A 17,692-nucleotide genomic window follows, 5' to 3' on the forward strand; every position below is an offset into this window, starting at 1 on the left:
CAGAAAACCAAACAAAGGGAAATAAAGCCAATCAAATGAATACCATAAAGCTTGCGGTGATCATCTTCCCCGCAAACCATCTTCCATGTAAGGCCCGCTGTGCACTTATTGCAGATTGGGTATCTTCAAATCGTAAGTAGACGAATCCAGCACTCTTCCTGCTCATAGAAACAATAATTAAATGAACATTTCTAGATATCTCACAGTCTCATAGGCACATAACAATTACTAATTAACTCACTTATCAACATATATATGTTGTAAGTTCCCAAACTTGGAGCATTCTGCTTCAACGTCTTCTTTAACATCAAAATCAAAATCTGGTTCCTTCTGCAGCACACCATGTCAGTAATATCATTAGACACGACAAAATTAATGTAAAAAACTTTCCAAGTGCAGGAGAGCAATTAAGCCACCTCATTTTCGGGATCAAACATATTCCTTAACAATAAACATTCACTTGGAACGCCAATTGTTTCAATAGAAGGACTTGTCAGTATTGGAATTTGGAAACCTCCACCTGGCAGTCCAGCTAATGCAGGAACAGAAGAAAGGGAGGAAACCAGTGAACCCACTGGTGCAGCTCCTAAAAGAGCTCCTGCTGGTATATTTCCCGTTGCTTGTAGATTAACGCCTGTATTGTTGACAGCAGAATTGCCGAGAAAACCAACCATACTGCCCAAAACAGCACAGCAAGTAAGATTATGCATTGATCTCAAAATATGAAAACAAAAAATGGCAGTGGGGAAAACCTTGATGCAGTGCCACTTCGATCCAACTTCTGCATGAGTAATGCTCGGGAAGAGGCATTCAAGGACTGAAAATTTCAGAAAGGTCAACTACAACACTGGTTTGTATGAAAAATAGTTCAAATTATTTTATGAATAGACCAACATGGTGATACAAAGCTCTCACCATCACAGGATCTAGGGAAGAGTTGGACCCATTGTTTAAATATAAATGAACTAGAACTGAAGTTGAATATAAAGTTAACTAATTTCAGTTCAAGTTAATTTATACTGTATTACAAAAACATACTAATCAGAAACATACAGGTGAAGCTAACAAAATGAAATGCTCAATGATTTATTGAATATCAAAATCATTGTAATTTGGTGCTTGCTGAAAGAGGCAGAGGCGGGAGCTTTTTGCACGCACATATAAAAAAAAGCCTATATCATTTCAAGTCAAGCATGATGCCCATATAATCAATCAGGATACAAATTGAAACCATGTAACGAGTAATGACTAACAGCAACAAGGGTGACTAATGGGGTATACCTTAGACACTGGACAGTTTAGTTTTATTACGGAAAATAACTAAGATTCAAAAATATCCATACAGAAATAAATCATTACTGTAAGGAACTTAATCGGCCACTTTTTGAGTCTGAAACATGTAGAGTATTTATTAAACATTAATTTTTTAGGAAATATATCACCATATAAGCGAGTAATATTCCTCAGACGTCAGACACTTATTAATCACTGAAATAGCCATCATCTTGACCTTGATATGCCCTCATCATAGATGGACAATATACAAGAGAACCAACCAACTATGGAAAATAAGGTGAGACAGCACTGATCAACTGCTAATATAAAACAAATAAGTTACTCCAATAACAACAGAGTAACAAAGTTTAATCACATACTTTTTTCAAAATAAAAGTTAAATCACATATTCAACAAGATATGAATGTTTTCTTATCAAATGTGGCTGTTACAACGCATTAGGGGGGTTCCGTATATGATTTGAAATAGAACGTAGATGTATGAAATTTGATAATTTAAAGCAATTTTCCTGAGGAATATATTACTCACCAAACCACCACCTTCATCATCGTCAATATCACCAGTATTTCCGCCGAATTCTTGCATTCCAGGTTGATCAGTAACAGCTGATACCTAAGGAGAAAAAAATGCAACAGGTCATTCATTTTAGATCCTCTAGCCAACATAAAAGATCAGCAGCAGAATATCCACTTGCTAGGAACAAGTTCAAGCTCAAATCAAAAGCACATATAGATATACAACCCTTAAGATCGTCATAGTAGTATAACTGTTCCTGAAAATTTACGTTGCTATTTGTTAGCAGGTCCTCAATTAAATTGGTGCATTTCATTAGAATCAAGGAGAGGGTTGTGGAGAATAGCAGTCCGCTAGTCATGCTGACAATTTGAGAAGGGTAATAAACAAATCACCAATGCACATGTTACTGATATGCAGGAAATGAAGTGAAAATTTAGTTTGGAGGAATTAGAAAGGGAAGGAAAGTGCGAATTGAAAATGAGGGAGAGTCCAATTCTCTCGAATACTTGTATTATCTATTTTCTTATTTTTCCCAGAGTTTCAAAAAAGTTCAGCATACATGCCTTCTGCTATTGAGATAGACCCATTATAACACAATTCTGTAATAGAAGGAATATGAAATAAGCACAGGGAAGGGAGGATTTTCTAAGTGGGTCATGGCGGTTTAGGCTGAGGAAATAAGCTGGTCCTACTTTCAATCAGGGGAGATATTCCATTATGTATTTTCCATTTTTTATCTTGGAAAGAAGCATTCCTTCATTCCGTTGTTATTTTCAATTCTTCATTTTCCTGGAATGATATATTAATCCAAGAGTGTCCTCTGTATGCTAGTTTATTAATAAAAGATACCATTATTTTCTTCTACTCTGCACAGCAGTAATCCTATCATATGGTGATCACAATCACATTCATATCTGCATACTGTAGCAGATCCATAAAAATAATACTGCATTTCCTGATTTTCCAGTTCCAGATCTTACACTATTCTAGCACACACAAACAATAACTATTCTTGCATAACGTAACTTAAAGATTGGCAGCGTTCAAAATTTCATCCCATCAAATTCACTAGCTGGGGTCATATATCACATTCACTAGCTGGTCCTAGGATTCCATCAAGAATACTAATGAGTTATGATAGAATAAATTCATCAATCCAGCAACTTGACGGTGATAATTAGAATGTGTAACTTGTTTCTTATACAGTCTACAATCCAGTTAGATAGACCACAAAATCAAGATACATATTGAATTAGCCATGAGCTGTTTGTTCACTCTGACATTTTAATAATTAACATTTTATAAATTTCAATTAATATAAACTTATATTTAACAAATTGAGAGTGTTTAATGTTAGTAAAAGAAGGCCAATAAACTCAAGTCTATATGCAAATCAGCAGTACCTTGATTGTCCTGCCACCTATTTCCAATTGACTATTCAAGCTCTGAGCATTTTTTGCATCTTCAAGGCGGGTAAACTACAGTAAACAATTGATACAATTAACTTTACACTGCCAGAAACAAATGCAGGGAGCAGAAAGCATATCATGCATAGACCAACATATTATTAGAATATCATCATAACACAGTAACAACTTTATTCATTACTAGATAGTTAGATAGCAGTGTGAAAAATTCAAGCTAAATTCATTACATCTTGATAAAACTCCTTTGTTCAGCCAAAAAATCAAGCTCAAACTTCAAGTTAGACTCAATTTTGTCAATGATCCCAGCTAAGCTTTTGAGGGCATGATGTTCATAGCTACTAGTGTATTATAAAGTTGTGACATTGTTAATTACATCTACCAAAAGAATTGTAATTTTATTTATTATTATCTTATATAATACTCTTATCTAAATTCAATTTTCAAGACTCATTTCAAAAAAGCCACCATCAACTTTCTTAAAAGAAAATTATACCATCTCCATCATCAAAGATTTTATCTTCGAGTCTTAGATCATCTTTATGAATACAAAATGATATTTTATTTTTATATTTAATTCATGATAGAATATTATGGCTTCGAACCAAGTGGATGGGCTCAAATGATTAATAAACTTCAGTTAACAACAAAACGTTCCAAAGAACTCGAGTCCCTCTTGGTTGGGCTTTACTTACCTCTTGGTTGAACTCGAGTCCCTAACTAGAACAATCCTTGGTCGGACGTTACTTACCTCTTGGTTGGGCTTTACTTACCTCTTGGCCGAACACCATATTACCAAAGCCCCCTTCCCTTAGGAACCAGAGGGTTAAGACCCAAAAAAATATTATGGTGTCTTTGTATTCATGTAGCTAACCAAGCTAGCAGGATAAGGCCTGATTCATGATAAATTTAATAAGCATTGTATTTAAAAACAAGCTATGCTCAAGCTTTAAATTTGGTGCATCCAAATAAATAAGTTTATCTTGAGCCAAACTTTACTTTCCCACATGCCAAGTCTAAACCTTAAGATCTTGGCTTGGCTGGACTCGTTAACATTTCATTATAGTCACTTAGGTCCATATTGAAGTTCTCCCTCAGTTTAGTTCATTGAAAATTTGAAAGCAGCTTCCACAAAAGATATGAGCAACAGTTTAATCAACTATAAGATTCACCTGCACAAAGCCAAAGCCTTTGCAATGCCCAATGTCATCAAGAGGCAGCTGGACTAGCTCAACTTGACCAAATGCTTCAAATACCTAAACAATTTAACAACGTGAAAAAGGAATAAAACAACCAATTGGAAGCAAAGATGGAAATGAAAAATAACATCATTCTCGACTTTCCAATTAGAATAATTAAAGAAAAAATTGTAGCATTATTAAAAGAAGAGTCGCAGAAAAGAAAAAATAAAAGGAGCATAAAAGTACCCAGTCCAGGAACCTATCTCATTATTTTCTCAGCAATGCATCATAACAGAAGGATCCTTTTCAGTCTACCAGTTCTAAAGAATTGATCATAAAATGCACCAACAAACTATCCTAGGACAAAATAAACATGATGTGCTTACCCTACGAAGATCAGATTCAGTAATACTAGAATGTAGATTGCCTATATAGAGCCTTCTCGCACCCCCAGAATAAGGCCCTAAATTTCCAGTAGGTCCACTAGCAACAGATGCTGTAGACTGAACCAAATTCTTTTCTGCTTCTGATGGCTTCACCATCACTGGTTGACTAAGAAGAGGTTGCCCTGAAAGTGCTATTGCCATGGGAACAGACATGACATCATAGAACTCAATATACCTGCAAATGTCAAGGCAGAAAATAATAGTACAAAGTTATTGAAGACACGGTTCAATTATCTACCTAAGAAAAACTCATTCCCCCAGTACAAACTCCGGAGAGGCAATACAAGAGTGAATGAGAATCAAACATTAACAACATATAATCCCAAAAGGACAATTTCTCAACAAATATAAATTATTAGCCTATAATGTACGTAGAAAACTGAAGTTAATAAAACTTCCAACAGAAGCTACATTGAATCGAATGAACCGACAATATTTAAAATACTGCAGAAAAAAGAAATTCTACAGATTTAGACAAGGGATTAATATGATGCGGTAAATCTCCATGGAGATATGCAAGTTTTTGTTATGAAATTAGAAAGAGAAACACAAAGATTAGTAATTAATCATAAAACTAATTAAAATTTGAAGTATCAAAATGGATTAGATATTTGTTCCCAGTTAGTCATAACTAATTAAAAGATTATGTGATCCGATAATATTTTCAAAATGTGATATTAAAGCTTGTTATCTGATGCTTACCCAACACCTTTAGAACGTCTTGAATTGCGGTCCATAATCAATCGAACATCTCGCACCTGGAAATGGTTGGCCAGAGATGCACCAAAGACATAGGTTAAAGAACAAATGACTTTTCTAATGACAAAGAAGGGGGCAATAGTAAAAAACACAGTTTTTGAGATATTATGATAACTATAGTATTCCACTACAGTTGATGTTTTCCAAACATAAGGCACCAGTGGTTTGACTGATATGTAAAACTCTTCACGCAATAATGAATTAAATTAAATTGTGGGTTATTGACAAGAAGATATTTCCTTCCAATGTTTTACCTGATAAAAAACAAAAATGCATTTGATAACTGATACCTTTCAAATCATATATTTCAGAGGCTAAAAGGAAACAGATTGTTTTCCACCTAAAACGTAGGACTTCCTTTTCATTCATTATACTTCAAGATCAATGCCAACTACAATTACAGAAGAGTTCAATTTTGATGCTAGCAAAAAAGTAAATGAAATATAATGACCTTGCCAGCCCTCGAGAAGAACTCATAAACGTCTCTTTCGTCCGCTTTAAGAGAAATCTGCGGAAATCCTTTCAAGATTAGATCTCACAGTAAATGTATGAACAAAACAGATCATGTTATTGCATTTCAGATGTACTAGGAAATAGGAATACCTGATAAGCAAACACTGTTCTTTGATCTCTTTCAGGGTCAATTTCAGGTTCTGCTGCTTCTTCCTTTTTCTCTTTATGCCGTCTGCAAGATACAAAACACAAAACTATAGTCCAAGTTGAAGGAATACAAGCAAACTCTTTGCAACAGTTCAGGTTTGAAAATAATATTAACATTTATGTAACAAATTATTGCATAAACCATAATTTCCCAACACAAATTTTCAGGTTCCTTAGATTTGCAACATGGTAGCAAATTGTCTTTATATGTATAAAGCCCGATTTCACTTGACAGAGGCCTGCAGGGAACTAGGTTAAGTTAACATGAAATCCCCAGGTAACATAGTTTTGAATTGATGTCTTTGCTTCTTGAATTTAAAAAGAATCAAACCTGGAGATTGTGGGAAATGGTAATTAAAGGGAGTGAATGTCGTCCAATTGCTAACAACACAAAATTTTGTACCTTTTATAAATAAAACAAAAAAGTTATATTGGAACAGCATCACCAACTTGGATGGATGGAAATTCAAAAGGTTGAGGGACCTAATAGCATTCATTAAGTTGAAACCTGTTATGATCTTTTATATATTAAATAAGAGAAACCACGAGCATAAGGAAAAAAACAACTTCTTACACAAAAATAGTTTTATATAAGATGTCGCCAATGACATGATTAAATAGATGGTAAGAATCGGCAGCAACAAGACAGCATGGGACACCAAAAAAGAAAATTCATGTCTTGCAGTAGATAAATCTCTAAAATCAAAGATTGTCGTAACCAAACGCTTTTATCACATCAATGACAGCTGAGGTGCAAAAGATGTAAATGGGGGAAAAATATTGCAATGGAGCACCCAGGGTAAGCCATGAACAACAGAGTACAGACACATAAGGACTTCATTTGATAGTTGAAAAAGCTATTCTCTCAAAGAACTTGTGAACTGATTGATGTAAAAGTGAAAAGAACACTAATTGGAGAATACTCTAAACTCTAAAATATTTTAATTAATCAAAACAAACACCAATCTATTACATGCAGAAACAAAAACTGTGACCAACATGTAGCCAAATGAACATTGTTTTTGCCCACAGGCATCAGAAGATGAATTGCTTCTCTTAAGCATAGCCCATAACTCCCTCACCAGCATTTCTGCAACAGAATAAATGCAATTAAGCAACTAAGTTCAAAGTGGGAGGATAACAAATAACATGCCATCACACTGCTACAGCAAACAGCCCCCCACCCCAAAAATTGCAATGTATGCTTTCAGATCAGATGCGCTTTGGAAGGAAGAAAGTTTTGAAACCCATGACCTAAGGTTCCAATGCCTGGCTCAATTGCCAGAAAGACCAGCTGAAGATCACTCTACCATATCTGCGAGTTCCCAGAATCTAATGGTCAATATTCAGAAGCTTTAAGACTGTTACACAGCATAACTAATTATAACAAGTCAAGAACTGCTATTCTTAAATTTATTATAGATATTTGCTAGCATTCAGTGATTCTCACAGTAGAGATGAGAAGCAAGATGAATATTTGTTCACAAACAAAGACATAACTCGTGCGCATAAATCCAAATAATGATTGGTGTCAGATCAGGCAGGACAAAGAATCAATACCATCTGTAAGAAATGACGAGTGGGTGGTTATACTCTACTAGCTAAGAGGATAACACATTTTCAATTATCTAAGCTTAACAAAATTAAACATGAATATATCTGCATTTGTATCAGCAGAATCACCTTAAAATGCATAAACAAGTTCTAAAAAGGTTCAGAATTAGTTAGATATTACCCAACTACCAAGGTCCAGGTGCCCAAAACCCCCTTAAAATTCATTAAATTGAACATAGAAAAGTGCCAACATTATTCACTTTAACGCTCTCTTTTCAACACACACTCTCTTATTGGGTGATATTCATTTAGGTCTCACCACTTTATGTGGGACCAATTCCCAAAACAGTGAGGCCAGCATGAATTTCACTCAATAAGATAGAGGGTCTTGGAAAGAGGGTGTTCGAGTGAGTGTTGCAGGCACTCATCGTAAACATAATATGACATAAAAGTCGACAACAACTCGTGACTTAAATTAAATTCTAATACTTACAATAACAAAAGATTGGCTTAAACTTAAAGAAGGAAAAATAAAAATTCTGAATATTGTCCCCTTCAACATAAGCATGACCTTTAGAACGATGATTGAACTACACGGTTAACTTTAGCTTAACTATAGCATTGACAAAGATGATGGTGAAGGTGAGCAAATAAATTAGATTTAGCCACTAGCAAAAAAAACTGAAAAATACAATAAAGGAAGTAATTAAATTAAATAAATAACAAAGGAATGATCGAGAAGCAATTAGACATCAAAAAACATGAGTTAGCTAGGGCCCAGATATAATCTTTATAGCATCATGTTTCCAAACATAAATATCATTCAGACAAGAAACATTGAAAATTTCAAGGCCACTAAGGGCGCAACTAACTTGCACTGTATTTGTAAGACTATGGCCATAAGGACAAAATTATAGATCACTTGGTCAACTAGATTCTAACTTTATTTTGGATCAACACACTACCAAAAAGCTTAAGCTATTAAAGAAGGGCTTCTGTAATGTGTATTAGTCAACAGTGCTTCACAATGAACTCGGTCAGAATATAACTAGAAAATATTTGGAAATTTGATAATTTATAAACAGCAGAATATGGATAAATTATACAAATGTTCACGAGTAAATATATTTTCTATATCTTTTCCACATCAATGCTCTGCTAAACCACAAGACTATGACAGCCAAAAATAGTTATTTTTATATAATCTAAAGATTCTAAACAACAGCTAAAAGGATAAAATTTAAATGGGTGAGAATACCTATTTTCTCTATCCGGTTCCTTCAAGTCCCTTGCCATTCCTCTGTCTCTGAAATCCTTATCTCGGCTTCTTTCCCTCTCTCTATATTCCCTGTCACGACTTATCTCTCTGTCTTTGTTATCCAAATCACTTTGATGCCTGCGCAATCTACTTTCGCTTCGCCGAGAGCGCTCTTTTTCTTTTTCACTCTCACTCCCTCGATTCCTTCTGTCTCTTTCCAGGTCCTGGTCTCTATCTCTCTCCCTTCTGTACTTGTCTTCACTGTCTCTGTCCCTATCACTCTTCCTATCCTTATTCCCCCGAGAGCTTCTGTGCTGATCCTTCTCCTTATCTCCATCTCTGGACCGTGAACGACGACGTGATGAGCCTCTTTCTTTCTGCCTGTCATAACCACGAGAAACATCTCCGGATTTCGATTGCTTTAAACAGTGATCAACATCACCATCATCCTTCTCACTATCCTTATGTTTTGAGCTTCTACTACGTCCTCTATCTTCAGATTTCACAGTCCTATCACCACCATTAGTGGTTTCTTTCTGGTTCTTAAATTCAGAATTTTCAACAGTTTTCTCTAAATATTCATACTCATCAAAGTCCATAATTATTCAATTGAACAAGTAAATTCCCCAAATTAATATAGAAAAGCTAGTATTGGCCAATATCTGCAAATTGTGCACAATCAAAAAAAAAATTGTTTTAGGATATCAGCAGATAATCATGATAATTTGTTCTTACATAATATGATATTCAGAAAATGATAATCATGTATAAGTTATCAGACTATAACCTAATTTTGAATGTAGTTACTTTAATTAACCTGAAAAGGTAAGTATACTGAAGGAAAATTGATGTACACATTTATGTTTTCATAAATTAAAATTATATATAAGCAAAAACTGAATTAAGATGGAAAGAGCAAAAGAGGCGTTAGGGTTTGTATTGTTGAATCTGGAAATGAGGTAGCTACCTTCAAAGACAGCAATCAGAGTAGAAGAAAGGAAGAACCTTGCTATGCGTCGTGAATTAACCACTTGCTTCAAATCAATATCAATATGAAGAACATTCTGTAATTCCTTTTTAATTAATTGATTTAATTTAATAAATTATAAATATAATTTACGTGTGGTTTGAATTTGGGCTGTTTAATGGGCTTTTTTGAAACTTTCTCACGTGATGTTGTTTTTTGTACCCCTTGTTTCGTATACATCCCCCATTTTGCTTTATTTTCTTTAAAAAATATACCCGTATGGAATTAGGAGTAGGTTTTGAGGGAGATAGAATAGAGAGTGAGAGAATGTGAGTTCTTGGACTAATTATGAGACTAATTCTCGAGTCAATAGCATGACATCGGACTAATTATGAGACTAATTCTCGAGTCAATAGCATGACATTTGATTCTTTCCCAAAAAGTTGAACTACTTTTTTAAATGTGCGATTTAAAAAATTGATAGCAAACTTATTTTTTAAGGAGAATTGTATTACCAATCTTGTCCACACCATGTTAGTATTGCGAATTAATTTTTATAATAAATAAATTTTAAAAAAGTATATAGGTCTAAGATATATAAAATGAAAATAACCAAGAATGAACTATCTACTAGTGACATTCATTTATTATCTGTTTGTTTGAAAATAAATACATTCGTAAAAACTAGATATCAAAAAGTAAAAAGAGAAATGATCAATTTTGTTTGTTTGATTAAGATAAAATAGAAAAGAGAGATAAAAAAAATGTGGGGCCCATGTTACTTTGTCTTCTTTGTGTGTTTGGCATTAGGTGACAAAAATTAATTTTGAACTAATTAATTCTATAAAATTGATTTTAATTAAAACATGGAGTGAGTAAAGTAATTCATAATTGGATTCATTCATGTGAAAGTGATTTAAGTCATAAATCCAAAACGAAAAATCAATTCTAAACATAAAAGCTACGAGTTTTAACTTTAATTTAAAATTAATTATGAAGATAAAATCAATTAAAGTTGAGTACACAATTAAACCTATACTCCAAAATTAATTTTACTTGATCTAAAGAGTGGAACCAAAAATACACTTTGTTGACGTATCAATAAAAACAAAGAGAATGGTGTTTTGTCATATTATTATAAAGAGTTTCTTCCTCCACCCATAATACTCTCCAAATTGGCGAGTCTAAAAATGTATTTTGACGGAATTGATCAATCTGATAGATGTATTTTAAAGTTTTTATAACATATAGAGTGGAAGAAGAAGCTACCTCATTCCAATACTACATTTACTTGATGATATTAATAGCAACACATTTTATAATTAAAACTTAAATTTAGTTACATTAAATTAATAAAATTGTGTTAACTAAATTAAAAGTAAATAAAACTTAAATAATTTTGATGACACAATTTCATCTAAAAATATTAAATAATACATTAATTTTTAGCATAAGGATACTTTTCCTTTATTTTTCTTTCTATCAAACAATACTTCATATAATTAATATATACTATTCATTAGAATTCAAGTCATCATTGAGGGTATCTTGTAAATATAAATATACCAGTCACAACTCAAGAGGGTTACTGGAAGGAGAAAAAATAATAAGTTTATTAAAACATAAGAATGTAGCATACCCATAATTATAATTACTATTGTAATACCTGATACAAAGTTAACATTATTGCCACGCTCTAGGTTGAGATCTTGGAAAATCACTAAGCAAATCATACAAAAATTTCTAGAGGGGTGATAAAAAAATAAACCCTTCTCAACAGTCAAACAAATTTGAGTACTTCCATCCAATATTAGATTTATGCAAAATCCCTAGAAAACTAAGCTCAATAAATAAAACATTTTCATAAAGTAAAATAAAATAAAATTTAAAATACAGTTGCAGGCCTGAGGAGTGACTCGATTCATTGCTACATCATATATCCATAGTGTGTGACATTGGACCAAAATTTTCCTTTTATTATAATATACTTATTTTCCACTCTAATCTAGCTCCAATTTGATACCAGCCTCTATACTCCATGCATGAATTTCCGACATTCCTTTTTTTATGGAATATCATCTGAAAGGTTTCCAAGTAGAATAATACTAAGAGTTCCCTTCTCTATTCCTATGCATCTCTACTAAAAAGGCCATAACCAGGACTTGTTGTATTTGGAGCTCTAGGCTGTTTATGAATATCGTCGCGAGAAGGTATCGAGTTTCTTAATCCAGGATGAGGACTATTAATAGTTTGCTTTGTATTTTCAATTTTGGGATTAACATTAATATCTACCGGTACATTCCTTGCGCGATTCAAATTTGAAGGTGTCCACCTGTTTGCGTCTCTTGTCCCTGGACCTGTATTCGGTGCTGTTTGTTGGTACCTGTTTGCGTCTCTTGTCCCTGGACCTGTATTCGGTGCTGTTTGTTGGTACCTGTTTCTTGGCTCGGCTTTTTTGTACCTATTCTCGGTAACATCGGGGGGCACTTGCATGTTAGTTCGGACCTTGTTCTCGCCACGATTATCAGCTTTTTTATACCTATTTTCTAGCACGGGTGGAGATACTGATTCATTCCTGTCGTTGAATGAAAAAAGCTTGTTACCATCGGGGATCGCTTCCTCCTGTGATTCGAATCCATTTTCGGGAGAACTCTGATTCTTATATTCAATAGAATCACTAGAACTGGCAGTTGATGGTTCGACATCAACCTCCTCAGCCTTCACATCTTGCACTTTTTTCGCACCTTTCTTAGCCGGTCCATATTTAACATGTCTGACAATTATATAGGCTTCTTTTCTTGTCAAATGTGGTCCACTTTCCACAATACAAACATCTTCTATCTGGAAAGAACTTTATGAATGTTAAATGGAAGGATATCAAGAAATGGGAATGGGAAAAAGACTAGTAAAATATAGTTCAGATAGAAAATTGCAGAATACAGCAGGAACCATCGTACCAGAGCCGAAAGACGAGATACTGAGTCTAACATGTCCTGATCTGCGGTGCCTGTTGCCCTGACCTGTTTGAAGTAGTCAAAAAAATCAATCATGGTTCTGAGTTTCTGACATATCATCATTGAGTAACAACACGACAAACTTATATGATGCAACACATGAATGTGATTTATCATTTATGATGTTAAAAGATAAAGATCTTAGAAGATTATATACAGAATCCCTAAGTCCGTGCATGTAGAATTTACTTAACGACGTTGATAAAGTTCATTTAAAAACGACCAGATGACATCATATTAATTTTCAGTAAAATGTCTTATGTTAATGGTTTTAGATGCTGATAAGACGCCACTTGTAAGAAATGTGTATGTGGGAGAGTTTTAAGGCATTCTCGTATTAGCCCTATTGCTTGTACATCAATTCCTTCCTCAAGATCACATTGGTCAGGGAAGAATCACAATAAGGTTCCTAATGTGCTTCAATTTTTTTCTAAATACTAGTTGAATCTATCAACTGGCATCAAAGCAAGACATTCCTCGGGAAGTATCTTGATGGTGCACATGAAAATGGATATAAGAATCAATGTTGTTGAGCGAGCTTTGCTAGAAACAACATTTGTGCACCAATATCAATTCGGTAACTAAATAAGCTATTACAAATGAAATACAAATGGCACAGTAATGCAAAATATGCAGTAAAATAATTTGAGGAATATGACATACGGAACGTGAGTACCTTCACCCGATAACCCTTTTCCATTAACTTTCTAACCATATCTGCTTTCATCTTAAGGTCTTTTGATTCCTGGAAACATGAATAGCAGAAAATCCAATAAATCAAAGTCAAATTTCCTTTTCCAGGTTCAGTAAATAAAATGCGGTAACCACTCAAAATACAAAAACTCAAACCGAAGAGATGGCATCATGAACGTTCGAAATTATTCTCATTATAAAATTAAATCTTAACAAATTAATTGCCTTCACTAGGCAACTTGTTTGATTCCAGTGGTACTGGTGTCTCCCAAGTTTAATCCAGGCACTAAAAACATTAGGCTAGATCATGGATGTGAGTACAGAAAAGCTCAAAGTGCACAATAGCTCGCTCCAGCCGATATACCATGAAGGAAAGCTTCAGCATACTAAGGTGGTTCTTGGGATTAGACCTACCTCAACCCCATAAGCTAGCTCAAAAGGTGAGGATTGTCCAAGTCTTATGACGATTACTTTGGTCATATTTCTAACCGGTGTGAGATCTCAACACACCCCTATTGATGAGGATTGGATATCTAAAGCACAGACAAATACAAGTTGACCAATAACAAGACCCGCTCACGTCTAGGACTAAAGACCTAAAGCATGGACAATACAAGGTGGCCAAATAATATATCCTATGCTCGGATACCGTTTTCAAATTTAGACTACGACTAACTCAACCCCAAAAGCTAGCTCTAGAGGTGAGGATTACTCAAGCCTAATAAGGACTTCTTAAACTATATCTCTAATCAATGTGAAAATTTCAACAGCATTAAAACCTGCATCCTGGTTTATTTGCATATACAGTACATTAGTCCAATAAAGTTGGTCTCAAACAGACATATGCCCCGGCTATAGCTTCTAAATATGGCTGAGAAAATCTCAGAAACAACACAGCAATTGAAACCTAGTAGAAAGTAGACTAGATGCTACTAGATTTAATTTACAATAAAAATCATTCTGAAAAGATAGAAAATTGCAAAAATATTTAGGGAATATGCAGAAAAGAAAGGATTCAGAGAAAGAAAACTTACGGTTTTTTCAGAAAATCGCACTTCCTTACATTCCTTTCGCATTGTCATCTCAGACTGCATTGGTCAGAAAACTAATTAAAAACACTTCGTCTAAAGATTAAATATTTGTCTTTGACAACTCCCTACACATGCTATAACAGCATAATAACTACAATTAATTAAAATATAAAACACCAAGTGATAAATTAAATACATTTTAATCTTTATTCTTCAAAGAAAATGGGAGATAAGAATAATGGAAGGTGAAGAACTTTCCATGCACGTGCAATGTTACCAGGATTCTAATGTAGTATCAGGAAAATGCAAAGCTTCACTTCCTAGTTACTACTTCCTATGGTGTCATCATTAAACCATCTTGGCTATAAGAAAGCTTGCAGCAGTGCAGCACCATAATGTTTTTGGAATGATGAGAAAGAACATGTATTTATTTCACTCAGCGTGCAATATGAATCATGCATTCTAAACAAAAATCATGTGTGGTACCAGTGGTTTGTTAACAAAGATCCATATGTTCAAATATATATTAACACTGTTGAATCAAATTGAATCAAAGAAAGACTCTCAACATTGATTTAAAACCAAAAGCAGTTAAACAAACTTCACAGCAAAACATGGAAATAACTGCATTGATCATAGCATACTGCACCTTGCTTTTAGCACGCTCCTTATCATTTTCTTTCTTCTTGTACATTTCCTTGTGGTAGTCCATGATTTTACATACAGGTGGATTAGCATTTTTCTGAACCTGAAACATGAGCAAGTACTCCCAAAATAAATGTCACGAGATACCGGAAGCAAATTTTAATGCTTCAAAGATTTGACTATGCAAGGGTGTATATAGCCAACAACTACTCATAAGATACCCTTATTATTAGGCATATGTTATAGTGTTGACGAAAATTGTCACTGAGTGTCAGGCACACACACTTTAGCATTTTTTTAGTAAACTAAGGGGTTGACTTCTCCCAAGTCCCAACATATATTTTTCCATACGCACAAGCTAGATATCAAACTCCCAACCAAATAGTTAAAGCACCCAAGCATCCCCCACACGCTTTAGTATTTAAACCAACTTAAACTTAGAATTTAGAAGGATTGAAGCACATATCTGCCAAAATGGGAAAACATAGGCATGCAGAAAAAGAGAAACCCTACTATACATGTATCTAAAAAAATCTCAGTTAACAGGGAAAAAGACATAAGAACTTTTATTTACCTCGACTAAATCAAGTTTAAGCTTCCTGGCACGATTCAATGCTTCAAACCTTGACACTATTGAATGTCCTGCATGAATTATACAATTAATTATTGGGAAATTCATAGCTCACGTCTAAAGTTATTTGAGTTTTAGCAATTTTCCGTTATAGCATTCCTAGGTTTAAGCACATAAAGAGTCTAAGAGTAGAGAGCTAGCATATACATGCAATGCAAACCAATAAGAATACAATATAGCACAAGTAAACAACCAAACCAAAGTTAATTAAAATGTATTGTAATAGATTTACCATCATCCACCACGAGCCTGACAAATTTAGCTTTGATTTCGTCATTCAACCGTGGCCCATCGCCGCCATCCTCCTCATTCTTCTGCTTTACCTGAAACTGAAATCCAAGAAAAGCATCATCAACTGAACACCATCAAAGCCAACTCAAGCAGTAACAATTTTAACCACCAATGCCTACAGCCCACAACATCATCATACCAAAAGCCTATTTGGATTGACTCATTTGGGCTTACCTGCTAACATATAAGCACTTATGATAGTGTTTGATGGAGTTTATGAAACATGACCATAAATTGTTTTCAGCTTATTTCCATAAACTCATGAATACAGTTCATAGCTTTAGCTTATATGAAAACAGTTTCAATTTATTTTATCTTTAATTATAGAAATAACTTATAAATAAGCACTTATATATTAAACATGTGTGCTATAAGCCCTTAATTAAGATGGTTATTCAAAAGAGGAGTCAAATATATGCTACCAAACATAAAACGAGAATAAACAACAAAAGGATGCAACCCACATGGATAAACCCAAGAAACGGATCCAATACTCGTGAAATTTCACAAATCAAAACGAAACCCATAACCAATTACACAGCAAAGGCAACAAGTTTGATATAGAATTCATTCATTCAATAATTCACAATACCCAATTACTAAAAGTTGATAAATTTACCTGAACAGGTGCAGCAAAAAACCTTACGCTATTGCGAACAATTGTGGGTCTGTCATGGAAAACCGAATGCTGATGTGGCATCACCATAGGAAGAGGTTTGAGGGTGGAATTTAAGAAAGAACCATAATAAGGAGAATGAGTGTAACATCTGCGAAACTGAAAGCACGCGAGTTTGAGCTTAGAGTTTCCGATTCGGTGCCAAAACGCCATTACCTCAACGAATCAAACGGCTGAAATTGAATTAACCGTAACTGAGGTTAGTGTTTTATTGGCAAAAACAAAGAGAAACAGAGACAACCTCAAATCAAAGTGTACAACGTTTTCACATCCAAGAACGGATATGGGCCTCACTTGCTAAGATTCGGCCTTTGATCAAGATTCAAATCAGAAACTTTTTTCTTTGTTTACTAGAAAAAGTGATTTTTTTACGACACCCCTCATTTTTGCTAATACAACTCCTATTGAGTGTTTTCATTCGCTTTTATCAAAATATTTATTATGGAAGATAATTTTTGGAAGCCAGTGACTAAGGTTAGGTTTAGGCTTCTCTTGGGGTGGGAATAGGTCAGGCCAGGCCAGGCTTTGTAAGGCCTGAGCCTGGCCTACGATTAATTTTTAGGCCTAAGTCTGGCCTACGGCCTATCATAGGCTTTTTTTTCGGTCTGGCCTAGTCTTTTTAAAAGTCTGGCCTAGCCTGGAAGTCTATT

At 34.3% G+C, this 17,692-nt stretch overlaps 2 protein-coding genes across 6 annotated transcripts in view; both read right to left on the reverse strand.

Moving 5' to 3' along the window:
- The window catches only part of LOC101501488 (uncharacterized), a 10,783-nt gene extending 583 nt beyond the window's left edge, over positions 1-10,200 (reverse strand). The window contains exons 1-13 of one of the 5 annotated variants that reach the window (XM_004497131.4): positions 10,062-10,200; positions 9,095-9,756; positions 6,226-6,307; positions 6,074-6,130; positions 5,566-5,621; positions 4,804-5,038; positions 4,409-4,492; positions 3,216-3,290; positions 1,825-1,908; positions 753-817; positions 417-675; positions 242-330; positions 44-158 (exon numbers count right to left, since the gene is read on the reverse strand). In XM_004497131.4, coding sequence (XP_004497188.1) covers positions 44-158; positions 242-330; positions 417-675; positions 753-817; positions 1,825-1,908; positions 3,216-3,290; positions 4,409-4,492; positions 4,804-5,038; positions 5,566-5,621; positions 6,074-6,130; positions 6,226-6,307; positions 9,095-9,693 — 1,800 coding nt within the window. In that variant the 5' untranslated portion in view covers positions 9,694-9,756; positions 10,062-10,200. Of the gene's footprint in view, positions 1-43; positions 159-241; positions 331-416; positions 676-752; positions 818-1,824; positions 1,909-3,215; positions 3,291-4,408; positions 4,493-4,803; positions 5,039-5,565; positions 5,622-6,073; positions 6,131-6,225; positions 6,308-7,255; positions 7,373-7,466; positions 7,600-9,094; positions 9,757-10,061 lie in introns of those variants that run through there. The other 4 variants (XM_027333715.2, XM_027333717.2, XM_073368093.1 and 1 more) reach the window with 4 other exon arrangements.
- A 1,450-nt stretch (positions 10,201-11,650) lies between these two features.
- Positions 11,651-17,349, reverse strand: LOC101501802 (translation initiation factor IF3-1, mitochondrial). The gene is made up of 8 exons (XM_004497132.4): positions 16,986-17,349; positions 16,308-16,404; positions 16,019-16,086; positions 15,449-15,547; positions 14,803-14,856; positions 13,752-13,820; positions 13,019-13,081; positions 11,651-12,902 (listed from the first exon to the last, which is right to left on the reverse strand). The coding sequence occupies exons 1-8, from the start codon at positions 17,193-17,195 to the stop codon at positions 12,189-12,191; spliced, it is 1,374 nt and encodes a 457-aa protein (XP_004497189.1). The 5' UTR covers positions 17,196-17,349; the 3' UTR covers positions 11,651-12,188.
- Between the last annotated feature and the right edge of the window lie 343 nt (positions 17,350-17,692).

Source organism: Cicer arietinum, chromosome 4 (genome assembly GCF_000331145.2).
Source record: "Cicer arietinum cultivar CDC Frontier isolate Library 1 chromosome 4, Cicar.CDCFrontier_v2.0, whole genome shotgun sequence".
Taxonomy (NCBI): domain Eukaryota; kingdom Viridiplantae; phylum Streptophyta; class Magnoliopsida; order Fabales; family Fabaceae; genus Cicer; species Cicer arietinum.